The sequence below is a fragment of the Oryza brachyantha genome, chromosome 10, assembly GCF_000231095.2.
Source record: "Oryza brachyantha chromosome 10, ObraRS2, whole genome shotgun sequence".
Classification (NCBI taxonomy): Eukaryota; Viridiplantae; Streptophyta; class Magnoliopsida; order Poales; family Poaceae; genus Oryza; species Oryza brachyantha.
The window spans coordinates 10,533,787-10,546,812 of NC_023172.2; the positions used below are offsets into that span (position 1 = coordinate 10,533,787).

General features: G+C 40.2%; 1 protein-coding gene across 1 annotated transcript; it reads left to right on the forward strand.

Moving 5' to 3' along the window:
- Positions 1-6,875: 6,875 nt before the first annotated feature.
- LOC102700464 (cell division cycle protein 48 homolog) lies at positions 6,876-11,705 on the forward strand. Its single transcript, XM_006662329.3, has 9 exons — positions 6,876-7,028; positions 7,164-7,326; positions 8,343-8,571; positions 8,746-9,512; positions 9,615-9,836; positions 9,938-10,009; positions 10,097-10,378; positions 10,462-10,821; positions 11,156-11,705. The coding sequence occupies exons 1-9, from the start codon at positions 6,991-6,993 to the stop codon at positions 11,447-11,449; spliced, it is 2,427 nt and encodes an 808-aa protein (XP_006662392.1). The 5' UTR covers positions 6,876-6,990; the 3' UTR covers positions 11,450-11,705.
- The last annotated feature ends 1,321 nt before the right edge of the window (positions 11,706-13,026 follow it).

Genomic DNA, 13,026 nt, shown 5'->3' on the forward strand with positions numbered 1-13,026 from the left:
ATGCAATGTTAAATTCAACTTCTACAAGTTGTAGCAAAAAAATAAACAAAACTGAAACTAAGTATACGCATATTCATAATTGTTTTTGTTATTTTTGCTACAACTTATAGAAGTTAAATTTAAACTTGCATGTTGGTGGAGCGATATAACTCATATCAAACTATCTTGTCAATTTTTTCATAATTTTTTATGATTATTTAGATGACGTGCAAACAATGGGTGTATATACACTCATGTACTAAAAATCTTCTTCCTAAGTTTGACCATAAGGGCGGTAGGGCACGGGCGGCAGAGTGCGGACTGGTTTGGTTCTCAATTTTTTTTCTCAAAAACATCACATAGAATCTTTGAATATATACGTAGAACAATAAATATAAATATAGATAAAAAAACTAATTGCACATTTAGGGAGAAAACCGTGAGGCGGATTTTTTAAGTCTAATTAGTCCATGATTGACCATAAGTGTTACCATAATCCATATATGCTAATAACGGATTAATTAGGCTCAAAAGTTTGTCTCGTAGTTTCTAGGCGAGTTATGAAATTAGTTTTATTATTCGTGTTCTAAAACCTCTTCCGACATCCGGTCAAACGTTAGATATGAAACCCAAAAAATTTTATTTCGCCAACTAAACACGCCCTGCAGGGAGATCAGCTGTGCTCGGAGCTTTAACGGGGTCATTTTTATACTTCTACTCATTTCCTTAATCTCTACCCTAAAATAAATTAAAAGTTAAAGTCTTTTGAGATAGAGTAAGTACTTGTCCAAAGTGTCTGATACATATATCTCTAATGCTACTTTATTGTATGTTAGTTTTTCTCATGTATTGTTTTTTTTAAAAAAAATGTCAGTGTACTAAATATGAGATATTCTACAGACATGCATATACCTCGGTAAAGCACAACATATCAATTTCTATATGAAAACAAATCTTATGTGTATGAATAGAGTCCATGGTAGATAAGCAAGGAGTCACGGATAAGAAAGAAAAAGTTCTACTCAAACCTAATCAATAATGTTGGGATGCACATCCTGATTTGGCCCCCAAATCTACTTATTAGACAAGAAGCAACTGACACATACATACGAGGCCTCCTAGGAAGTGAGACACAACACAAGCCAACACAATTGAAGCAGAAGAAACACAAGCCAGCTATCCAACCTTATTGAGTCTGCGTTCGGCTACCCTGCTAAGTTAACTAATCTCTTTTCTGCACGTACGTTTCCTGAACCGTTAAACTGTGTATATTTTATAAAAATTTTCTATAAGAAAGTTATTTTAAAAACACATTAATATATTTTATATTATTTTAATAATTAATATTAATTAATGATGTACTGATCTCACGGCCTAAGTCAATATTGGAGGAGCCCGGATATAGCTCATTGCCGGCTACCATGCCGTAACTGTACCTCGACTTCATAGTAAACCATATTAGGGTTCTATTTTGTACTTACAACTATTGATACATTGGAAACAATCCGTCTTCTACATAAATAGGTGAAAGTTTATCACCTCTAAGGAGCTTGGACCTATATAAAAATATTTAGCATAGTGTGTTTAGCACTAATCTCAAGGCAAATATGAAGAGGTAAGTACGGTTTTTCCACCGGTGGGTACTGCTTTTATAATTCATGCTATGCACTCTACTGGAGAGCATAGAAGCATAAATCGTGTAAAACAAAGTCCATTTATCCGTACATGATCATTTGCAACATCATATCACATTTATCCCGTACATATAGAAATACAATATATATGGTCAGATGGCAATCCATCGATATTTTGTGCGCTTGTAGAACTTTTTTTATTTATAACTTTGTTTGATATTTGTCTTGCTGTCAACTGAAACATTTTTTGGCCATTCGATATTTGCTCAGATTGAACACGGATCCCTATGCTCTGATTGTTTGGGTTATAGCCGATAAGTAGTGGGAACCCATAAAATTATGGATACAAGTTTATATCCATGCTACTATAATTAGCAAATTAAAAGCCAATGACAATAATAAACTTCGATAAGAAACTTTAAAATTAACTATAAAATTGAGATTAAAATTATTCTTTTCACTAATAAGCCAGTATAAGCAAGCCGACAATAACGCTCAGCGAAAGTAAGGTATGAGATATGCCCGTGCAACAAGAGAGAGCCACAGAGGTTGATTCTCGTCTTACTCTAGCTTAACTGAGTGGTCGATGCTAAATAATCAGTCTGGACGGGTTGATTCCGAAAAATAATCAGTGTGCTAATACCGATGTGATCACTTGAACAGAACAAACAACTTTTTTTTTTGCTGAAATTAAGTATAAAAGCAAAAACTAAAGGATTTTGAAGGTACCATTTCATAATTGTGTTCCGTCCGTTACTTTGGATCTAACGGATCTGATTTTCTTGATAGTAGTGTAGTAGAAATTTTATATGAGTAAAATTTAAACTAAAATATATAACACTGCAATAAATTTGTGTATATATTTTATATTAAAATAGATGAATTACTAAATATATCTTATCAACATTTCAAATAATTTTTTAACATAATTATAAAAATATATGGTTAGATTTAAATTTACTACACTACTCCCCTTTCTACTAGAAGATACCATAAGGACGCCCAAATCTAAAAAATAAATTATGACAAAGAAATCGTAAAATTAACTTTAAATTTAAATTTTAATATTTTGTCTATAAAAGCGATGAGATGGTCACTAAAGTGTTCATGCTGCAACATATTCCAGAGAGGTATAGTTTATATAGCAGTAGGTTGTGCCAGTTTTGGGAAACTAATGAGAATCACGATCACGAGCCCCCCGGGTGTTAATTACGCAGGCGATGCATTGAAACTGAAAATGATGGCCAAGACATCGCCAGCAATCGATATACACGGCGATCGGCCGGTCAGCTGTCCGGCGGCCATCGTCATCGATGCACAGTTCGTGGTTGGCCTCGGCCCTCGGCCATGGAATAACCGTGTCGATCGCACGCCTGTCACGGTCACGCGGCACTGTGCTGCCGATCCAGCCCCTGTACCTACACTACACACGCACGTGCACGTTTCCGCGCGCGCTGCCGCTAGCCTGCTAGGCTGCTACTGATCGATGGCTGGGGCTAGCGCCGACGCAGGGCTCCGACGCGGTCGCGGGACGCTGGGAGCGAGGTTCTTTCTTCCCTTTTTAACCGTGCTGAGAGCGAGTATAATAGTAGGGTGAAAGCCGGCTAAATGCTGAGATAAAAAAGAGATTAGGTGAGAGAGAGTAGAAACGAGCTGTAAGCTTATAGCCGGCTCAAACACAAGAATAGTAAACTTTGTGAGAGGGTAAAGTAAGTCATGTATTAAAGAGCTAACTATTATATGAGTGAGCGAAGATAAGACCGTAAAGAGTCTTACGACCAGTTTACTGACTATTTTATTAGCCTTGCTTTGAGGAGCCAAGAGTTGGCTGCATGTAGGAGGGGTGTTTCGATTCTAGAGAGATCTGTGCCTGGGGATAGGGGTTACCGTTGCACACGTGTTGATGTTGCTCGGGCGCATCGCCTAGTCAAACAGTGCGGCGCGCAGAGAGTTGTTTCATCGATACTGTGTGTCAATTAGTTTCACTTTGGCCGTGTTATTGAGTAGTTTTTTAACCAACAGAGAAAACATAGCAGCGAATTATCATTTTATTAATTATTTACTATAGTAAATTGAAAATTATATTGATGAGAATTTAAAACAACTTTCTTATAGGATTTTAATATATATATATATATATATATATATATATATATATATATATATATATATATATATATATTAGTAACCGGATGAAAAGAAGTCGGCCGAGTTAGTCTCATAGGGATAGTGCTATCATCTAGGAGAGAGGGGCAGAGGGTGGTTTCATTGTGATCATAGTGTCTTTGACAAGATACTATTATCTTATAGCACCTTTGCAAAGATAGTGTTAGGAAAAAGACGTTGGTGACATAGAATCTACTTTTGGTAGTCACGGTCGACGAGCTTTACGTTCCACCATAGGTCGCAATGGGAATAAGGTTGAGGTCGTCGTCACTGTCATAAGCTCCCACCTATATCGTTGCCGCCACAAAGCTTTATCTTCATATGGAGGTAGTTAGCCATAAGTATTATTTTTTATCTAAGGTGGTACTGTAAGTAGTTTATTTATTTTACGAAACATAATATAGACGTAGATACTCATAATAGATACATAGTCACTCTTTTAGTGCACATATGCACACCCTATCCTTCAAGCACCTTTGAAGATTAAGCCGACCATATTCACCTCTATGAATGCACGCACTCACACCTTACCCATATAAGCACATCTAAAGAACGCACATACATGAACTCTGTCCCTATGAGCATATTTGAAGAACACACACCCACATCCTATCCATATGAACACCCCGAAGACTGGGTCTTTCATATTGTGAGATTGATAAATTTATCACGGATGTCTCATTCGCCCATATTCACATCTATAAATGCACACGCGTACGCGCGCACACCTTACTCTTATAAGCACATCCAAAGACTCAGGTTACCCATACTCACCATTATGAACCTACTGTTGAAAGAATCCATAAACGTGGGTACCCATGTCAAATGTAGGATTTGAATCTGGACGGACTGGTCCACAAGTAACTTGATTAGAGCAGGTACAATAGCAGACTATAAGCCAGTTATAAACATATTTTAAGGAGATAAGGGATGAGAGAAGAGCAGTAAACTACAGATTTGTAGCCAACTGCAGCATAAACTCCAAGACACAATGTGTATATGACATGTAGAATAAGGTAGTATATGTTTGTAGGTAGCTATTGTATGAATTGGATATTAGATTGATTATAGATAAATTGGAGTTAGTAGTTGACTATACTATTGAACTTGCTCTTAGTTAAGCTAAGACCACTTCACAATTAAGCATCATTTTAATTCATGGTTTTCATCTTATAACCTCGGTAAGAATTGACCGTAGCTTATTTGAAACAAATCTGTGAACGAATTCTATAAGGTGTACCTCATCTTTGTCAATTAGAAGAAGAATTGGTTCTACCCCCATCATTGCCATGTCAAATTAAGAAAAAGGAGAAAAGAAAAGGATAGCTAACTAACTTTTCTTAACGGGCCAGCCCAAAAGCCGCATATTCCTGCGCTTGAGTCACGAATCCATGTTGTTGAGGAAAAGGACACACTGATCTATGTAAGGATGACGGTAACGGGAATATACAATGGCAAATAATTCAAAGCTAATCAAAGTTCAAGAAAAAAGAACCTCAAATCCTATCTGCACAGATAAAAAAACTTGGAGAAGACCGGTTCAGGGCATTCACGATGCAATGAATATAATGATGTCTATAAGATTAAATAAGTTACCACGTATGACAGAATACAATGTAACAAGCGAGTAAATAAAAAAAAGAAGAAAACAATATCCAAGCATGTGACATGTTATATAAACAACACCCAAGATATAACGAGAGATAACCAAGTAACATTAAATTATATCAAATAACTGTTAAATTGTTCTCCTCCTCTTGAGCCCAAGAGCTCAAGGGGGCCTTGACCGCGTCCTCATCGGGGGCATCCAGCCCAATAGGCTGGTGGGCCCCATGTCACCCTACGCCATAAAAGAGGGTGGAGAGCCGGCACGGCAGGCATCACGAGATTCGCTGCCGTCGCCACTCCACCCCAGAAAACCCTAATCCGATCAGAAGGGGGCGCAACCAGTGACGTGAACGCCACCGCTGCGCCGCCACTTTGCCGGGGACTACGCCGACTGCCACCTCGCACCGGGACATCGTCGATCAGCGTTGCCGCCGTCAGCTCGAACACCGAACAACGACGACGATGACCAGCTTTTCTTCCTCCTCGGCAAGCGGCTCTACTGGTCTATACCTAAACCTCTGCCTCTAGTTCACGCACTGAAATCGATCCATGCAAATAGAGACACCGAACTAGAGCTAGAACCCTAGATGATGCAAATAGAACTTTAATAATAAAATGTTTGAATTGTAAGAGTTATGCATGTACTAATTTCTTGGTGACATGGAGGATATAGAAATTATAAATGGTGTTTTGCATTAAGAATACCCTTAGAAAAATCCAATCTATAAAATTTACAGGGCCATCGTTTTGCTAAAAAAAAGCTAAACAACATATTTACAGACAAAAAAAATTATGCATAAAAATGTTATATAAGATATAATCGCAAAGACGGAAACATAAACTAAGATAAAAAATCCAAAATTAACTCTAAATTTAAGGTAAAAAATTTAAATTTATTTTAATTGTATAAAAACAAAAAGATGAGACCATTTATGTTTATGGTTATGCGGTTCAATCATAACCGGTTTGTTGATTTCTACGTATGTTCTGACTTCTATAGATCAACCAATCCCAAAAACACCACTTATTTTACCAGGGAAACCTCGCTCCCTTTCCCTGTCAAACTTGTATAAATTTTGTTTGATTCGATTTACATTTCCGTTCTCGAAAATTCGATTCAGTTTTGCGTCACCAACCCTCCTTCCGGTACAAGTTCGGGACAGACAGATACCAAACCCCTCTCCCCCCGCCTCCTCTCGCTATCCTTTTCCCAACCCCAACCCAACCACGCCCCCATCCACCACCAGCGAAGCAACCATCACGGCGCCTCTCTCACTTCCACGTGGGCCCCACCACGTCGGCCCGATGACCGACCGTGACCTCGGGGGGAGCCCCGGCCGGTCCATGCCAGGTGGGCCACCACCTCCCCGATGGCCCCACTCATCAGTGACGGATACCGTGACGCCGAGCCGTAACCGAATCCCGCCCCCCGCTGCAAGAAAGAAGCTTATAAAAGAACACTAATCCCCCCCTCCCCCACCCCTCCTCGTCTCCTCCTCCAATCTCATCGCCTTCTCCGCCACCGCGACGCGGTTGGATTAACGCCGCCGCCGCCGCCGCCGAGACCTGCGCGCGGGGGGCACTCGGGCGCGGGGGCGTTGCCATGGCGAGCCAAGGGGAGCCCTCGTCGTCGGCCGATCCGTAAGATCCCAGCCCCGATCTGGGCTGTTTTCTGCTCCGTGTGGGGGCGCTAGGGTTTGTCGTTCCCGATCTGGCGGGATTTTTTTTCTCCCTGGGTTGATCTGAGAGTTGTGTGTTGTTTTTGGATGGGTGCAGGAAGGGGAAGAAGGACTACTCGACGGCGATCCTGGAGAGGAAGAAGTCGCCGAACAGGCTCGTGGTTGACGAGGCCACGAATGACGACAACTCCGTCGTCGCGCTGCACCCGGACACCATGGAGAGGCTGCAGCTCTTCCGCGGCGACACTGTCCTTCTCAAGGTAAGAGACAGGCCGATCTGAGCTTTGTCCATCTAGGGATTGGGAGCTATTTAGTCGATGACTTTGTTGCAACTCGTGGTATATGTTTTTGGTTGGCAGAGAATCGATCTGCCCCCGCTGTTGACGAAATTAGAATTAGTTAGTCTTGATTACAGATCTATTGAGAAAAAAAAACATAATTTTGCCACCATGTTTGATGCATAGTACAACTCACAATACGCTGTTTAGATGGGATTTTGAGTAGAATGATGTTAGTTTTTGTACTACTATCTGCTAGATGTCAGTCAGATTGCAGCCCATAATTTTCTTGCTTTGGTTAAAAGTGCGGTGCTTCAGTGTGAATGAGTGATTGAAATATTAGGCGATGATTTACCTGCATGTTGTAGTTCTTGGTACATAGCCATTTGTTAAATTCTTCTGCAAGATATTTCTCAATTTGATACCGTGCATTATGTTGCAACTTGTGTTCAATGCCGCTTTTGGTGTGCAACTGACCAAGAATTATATTTGCACATTTGGACATGTTTTAATATATTGGTTGACTAGCTGAATGCATGTGCTTTGCAAAGGATAAAAACATATTATATTATTCCTAGAATAAATAGAAAGATATTTTTCATGAAATATGTGACCATCTTTTTTATATAGGAAATATCCATATCAATTTGATTTTATGTGGATATCCATATCGATTTGATTGATTTTTAATATTACGTAGTTAAGGGGGTAAATTGTGAAAAGGCAATGGGAGTAGATGGTGGTGGCAGATTCACTGCCACCACCACTAGAGCTTTTATAGTAGTAAAGAAATTTCATATAAGGTGTGAATAAGCTAGAGTAATTCTCTCTAACATGTGCATGTAAAGGGCCATCTGTTTGCAAGTTTGTCTCTATGACCAGGCTAATCTATACATCTTAGCAGACAATGGACTTTGCAGCTAATTTTGTCAACAGTTGCTGCTGTTGCTGTTGATATCTGATTTTTGTTTTCAATTTTCCTATATTTTGCATTATAGGGAAAGAAGAGGAAGGATACTATTTGCATTGTCCTTGCTGACGAAACCTGTGAGGAGCCCAAGATTAGGATGAACAAGGTTGTTAGGAAGAACCTGAGGGTGCGACTTGGTGATGTCGTTTCTGTCCATCAGTGCCAGGATGTGAAATACGGGAAACGTGTGCACATCCTTCCGATTGATGACACAGTTGAAGGCATTACTGGGAACCTGTTTGATGCCTTTTTGAAGCGTGAGTTCCTGACATAGAATCTTTGCCTTTTCACTCATGAACTCAATTCTTGCATTTTTACCCATGTTCATGGAAACCTGTTTTTCTCAGAACATGTTTAAGTATGACGTGAACGTGACACAACCAGATCATAGTATTATTACTGATTATTATCCCTCTTCTGAAAATATGCAGCATACTTCCTAGAAGCTTACCGCCCTGTGCGAAAGGGAGATCTCTTCCTTGTTAGGGGTGGAATGAGAAGTGTGGAATTCAAAGTCATAGAGACTGACCCTACTGAATATTGCATTGTTGCACCGGATACTGAAATTTTCTGTGATGGGGAGCCTGTTAAGAGGGAGGATGAGGAAAGGCTTGATGATGTTGGTTATGATGACGTTGGCGGAGTTAGAAAGCAGATGGCTCAAATCAGAGAGCTTGTCGAGCTTCCATTACGTCATCCTCAACTGTTCAAATCTATTGGTGTGAAACCACCAAAGGGCATTTTGCTGTATGGACCACCTGGTTCTGGAAAGACCCTTATTGCTCGTGCTGTGGCTAATGAGACTGGAGCTTTTTTCTTTTTAATTAATGGACCTGAGATCATGTCAAAGCTAGCCGGAGAGAGTGAGAGCAATCTCAGGAAGGCATTTGAGGAAGCAGAGAAGAATGCACCATCTATTATTTTCATAGATGAGATTGATTCCATTGCTCCCAAGAGAGAGAAGACCAATGGAGAAGTCGAACGGCGTATTGTCTCACAGCTGTTGACTCTTATGGATGGACTCAAAGCACGTTCCCATGTTATTGTTATGGGTGCTACAAACCGTCCTAACAGCATTGATCCTGCTCTTCGGAGGTTTGGAAGGTTTGACCGTGAGATTGACATTGGCGTTCCTGATGAAGTTGGGCGGCTTGAGGTTCTTCGTATTCACACCAAGAACATGAAACTAGCTGAAGATGTAAGCATGCTCAATCATGATTCCATCCATCTTGTGCTATTTATTCGTATTTCTCTTTTTATAAGTGCTTGCTGGTTACATATCACTGTTTTTGATGGACAGGTTGATTTGGAACTCATTGCAAAGGATACCCATGGATATGTTGGTGCTGATCTTGCTGCTCTTTGCACTGAGGCAGCTCTTCAATGCATTCGTGAGAAGATGGATATCATAGATCTTGAGGATGAGACAATAGATGCTGAGATATTGAACTCGATGGCTGTCACGAATGACCATTTCAAGACTGCACTTGGTACAAGCAACCCGTCTGCTCTTCGTGAAACTGTGAGTTTCTTCAGGAACACTCTTTGTACTGTTATATTTATTTACTCACATGTTTGTTCTGTTTCCTGTTTGGAGGTGCTAAAGTTTCTTTATGTCTTCAGGTTGTTGAAGTTCCTAATGTCTCTTGGGAGGACATTGGTGGGCTGGAGAATGTCAAGAGGGAGCTGCAGGAGGTATACATGCTTCTTTATCTTATATAATATGCTTTGCTGCTTCTGGTTTGTGCTGTACAGCCTATCAATATACCTATATTCTTGCAGACTGTTCAATATCCAGTGGAGCACCCAGAGAAGTTTGAGAAATTTGGAATGTCTCCCTCCAAAGGAGTTCTCTTCTATGGCCCTCCTGGCTGTGGTAAAACATTGTTGGCCAAGGCAATTGCCAATGAATGCCAGGCTAACTTCATCAGTGTGAAGGGGCCAGAGTTGCTCACCATGTGGTTTGGAGAGAGTGAAGCCAATGTTCGTGAGATATTTGACAAGGCACGCCAGTCTGCACCATGTGTGCTCTTCTTTGATGAACTTGACTCAATTGCTACTCAGGTATACTTTGCCTTGCCCATACTACTATTATTTATTTGTTATCATATGTTCCATGAGTTACAGATGACCTTGCCCTGTTGCAGAGAGGAAGTAGTGTGGGCGATGCTGGAGGTGCAGCTGACAGAGTGCTGAATCAGCTACTGACAGAGATGGATGGCATGAATGCCAAGAAGACTGTTTTCATTATTGGGGCTACAAACAGGCCTGACATCATTGATCCAGCCTTGCTCAGGCCAGGGCGTCTTGATCAGCTAATTTATATTCCACTTCCTGACGAGCAATCTAGGCACCAAATTTTCAAAGCTTGTCTGAGGAAGTCCCCTGTGGCAAAGGATGTGGATTTGAATGCTCTTGCCAAGTACACCCAAGGCTTCAGTGGTGCAGATATTACAGAAATCTGTCAGCGTGCATGCAAATATGCAATTAGAGAGAACATCGAGAAGGTATTTTTATCAATGCACAGTTTTTTTATTTCATTCTTATTACGAACTAGATGCAAGGACATGCTTTCGGTACTACCTTTCTGAGATTTGCCACTTCTAGGATCACAATTATATGATAAGATCTAATCGAATTTTGTCTATGCTAGTGCTCTCTCTTTCTTGGGCAGGTTTGGATTTGTAGTTGTGCCTGGGATGTTCTAACATTTTATCTTTCTATAAACAGGCCTATTAAGAATATGCAATGTTATGATAAATTGTTTCATACAACTTCTAACTATGTTATAGTAAATTGTTTCATGCAACTTCTAACCTTTTTCTGTTATGTTTGTTTCAGGACATCGAGAGGGAGAGGCGGAACAAGGACAACCCAGAAGCAATGGAGGAGGACGAAGTCGACGAAATTGCCGAGATCAAGGCAGCTCACTTCGAGGAGTCCATGAAGTACGCGCGCCGCAGTGTCAGCGACGCCGACATCCGCAAATACCAGGCGTTCGCCCAGACGTTGCAGCAGTCTCGCGGATTCGGCAGCGAGTTCCGCTTCGAGCGGTCAGAGGCTGGCGCCGGAGCCGCGGCTGATCCTTTTGCGTCTGCCGCCGCCGTCGCCGATGATGACGATTTATATAGTTAGGTTGCCTGTTATGTCCGTCGTTTGCTCGTCGCCTCTCGTTTGTGTTCAATATTGGTTCCATTTGCCATGCCCTTTGTTGAACTAATCAATCATACTCCAGAACGCGGCAAAGCCCTCCGGTTATATTTATTTACAATGCAAATAGGGAGCTGCTTGGCTGATGACGATGTCCTCGGTCTGTAGTCCTGTGGCTGGCTATTGGACGGTGACAATTTCTGAATTTCTCAACGATATACACCTATTTTTTTTTATTAAACTTGTCAAAGTTTATTTTGGCGAGAATGAGATTGCTCTTCAATTTATTCAGGTTCAGGTACAAAATATAGATGGGAGTTTTAAAAATCACGCTAGCTACTTAGGCACCGTTCTTTAGTGAATGTTTGGACCAATTTTTCTTGCCACATGAAACTAGGTTTGCTAAATTATGTATTGGCTACTGCGGACTTAGAAAATAGATTTATTTGTTTATTTACACAATAATAACAGTTTAGAAAGTTCCCTAATGATAAAAGGAAACATCAACCCCATCTAGAAGAAAAAAACGTCTTAAACTGGTAATTTTATTGGTTCAAGAGCGCCAAGCCTAAGTTTATTAGTTTAAGCGTGGATTATGCTTTTAAGAATGCTCAATAAAAACCACTTGTCTATGTTTACGTAGTGTTTTGAGTAAATTGTGACCATTTTTTCACTTTCTTAATTTTTTCGTGATTTGGATAACCGTAAATAACTTTTCAAAATGGAGATAAATTGGAGTTCGGTTTACTCAAGCCAATATATATATTAAAGTCATTAATATGCACATAAAAAATCGTTTGGGTAGTCGAAACCATTTTACCTAAATTAAAATAAATATTTAAGAGGCTCTAAAGTGAAACCTAGATAATAAAATATAACAAAAATACAATTTACTCCTTAGTTTTATGTTTTTGGCCTATATAAGTGGCTTATAAATCCAAATAAAGAGGACTTTAATTGGCATGAATAGGTACTAGGTGGATGTCGTTGCCATTATTGTTGTGAATTCTTGATTGAACTTCTCGCCGATCAAAATTAGAATCAATCACCTTAATCTTTTCGTTTTTCTCGTGTTTACTGCCAAAATTTAAATTTCTTTTGTTAAATTTTAATTTAATTTTAGGTTTTTTCACCAAATTCATTTTTCAGTATTAGATTTTATATCGTTAAAAATATGTATAGTACTTAAGCATAACAGAGGACAAAATTCTACCATTCTCACAGGCACAAATATAAACCGGAGATATTTGGTTCTTCTGAAACCTAGTAGTCATAAAATTTTAATTTTCAGCATTGTTTTGTAGTCTTCCCGGCTTCCCACCCTCGCTGGAAATTTTTTTCCATGGCCTCCCTCAGATTTTAAGACCTAATTGCACGAATCTACTAAATATTGCAAAACACCAACTTTTCCAGTTTTATTAGGAAAAGGATGGGGCTAGCATCAACGGCAATTTTGCCGGGAAAATCTTGCTGAGGCTAGCATGGCGCTCGGCGTCGGCGCGCACAGGAAGGAGCCCGGCGGCGGCGACGAACGCAGGAAACAAGGCAGCGGCAGAGGCGGC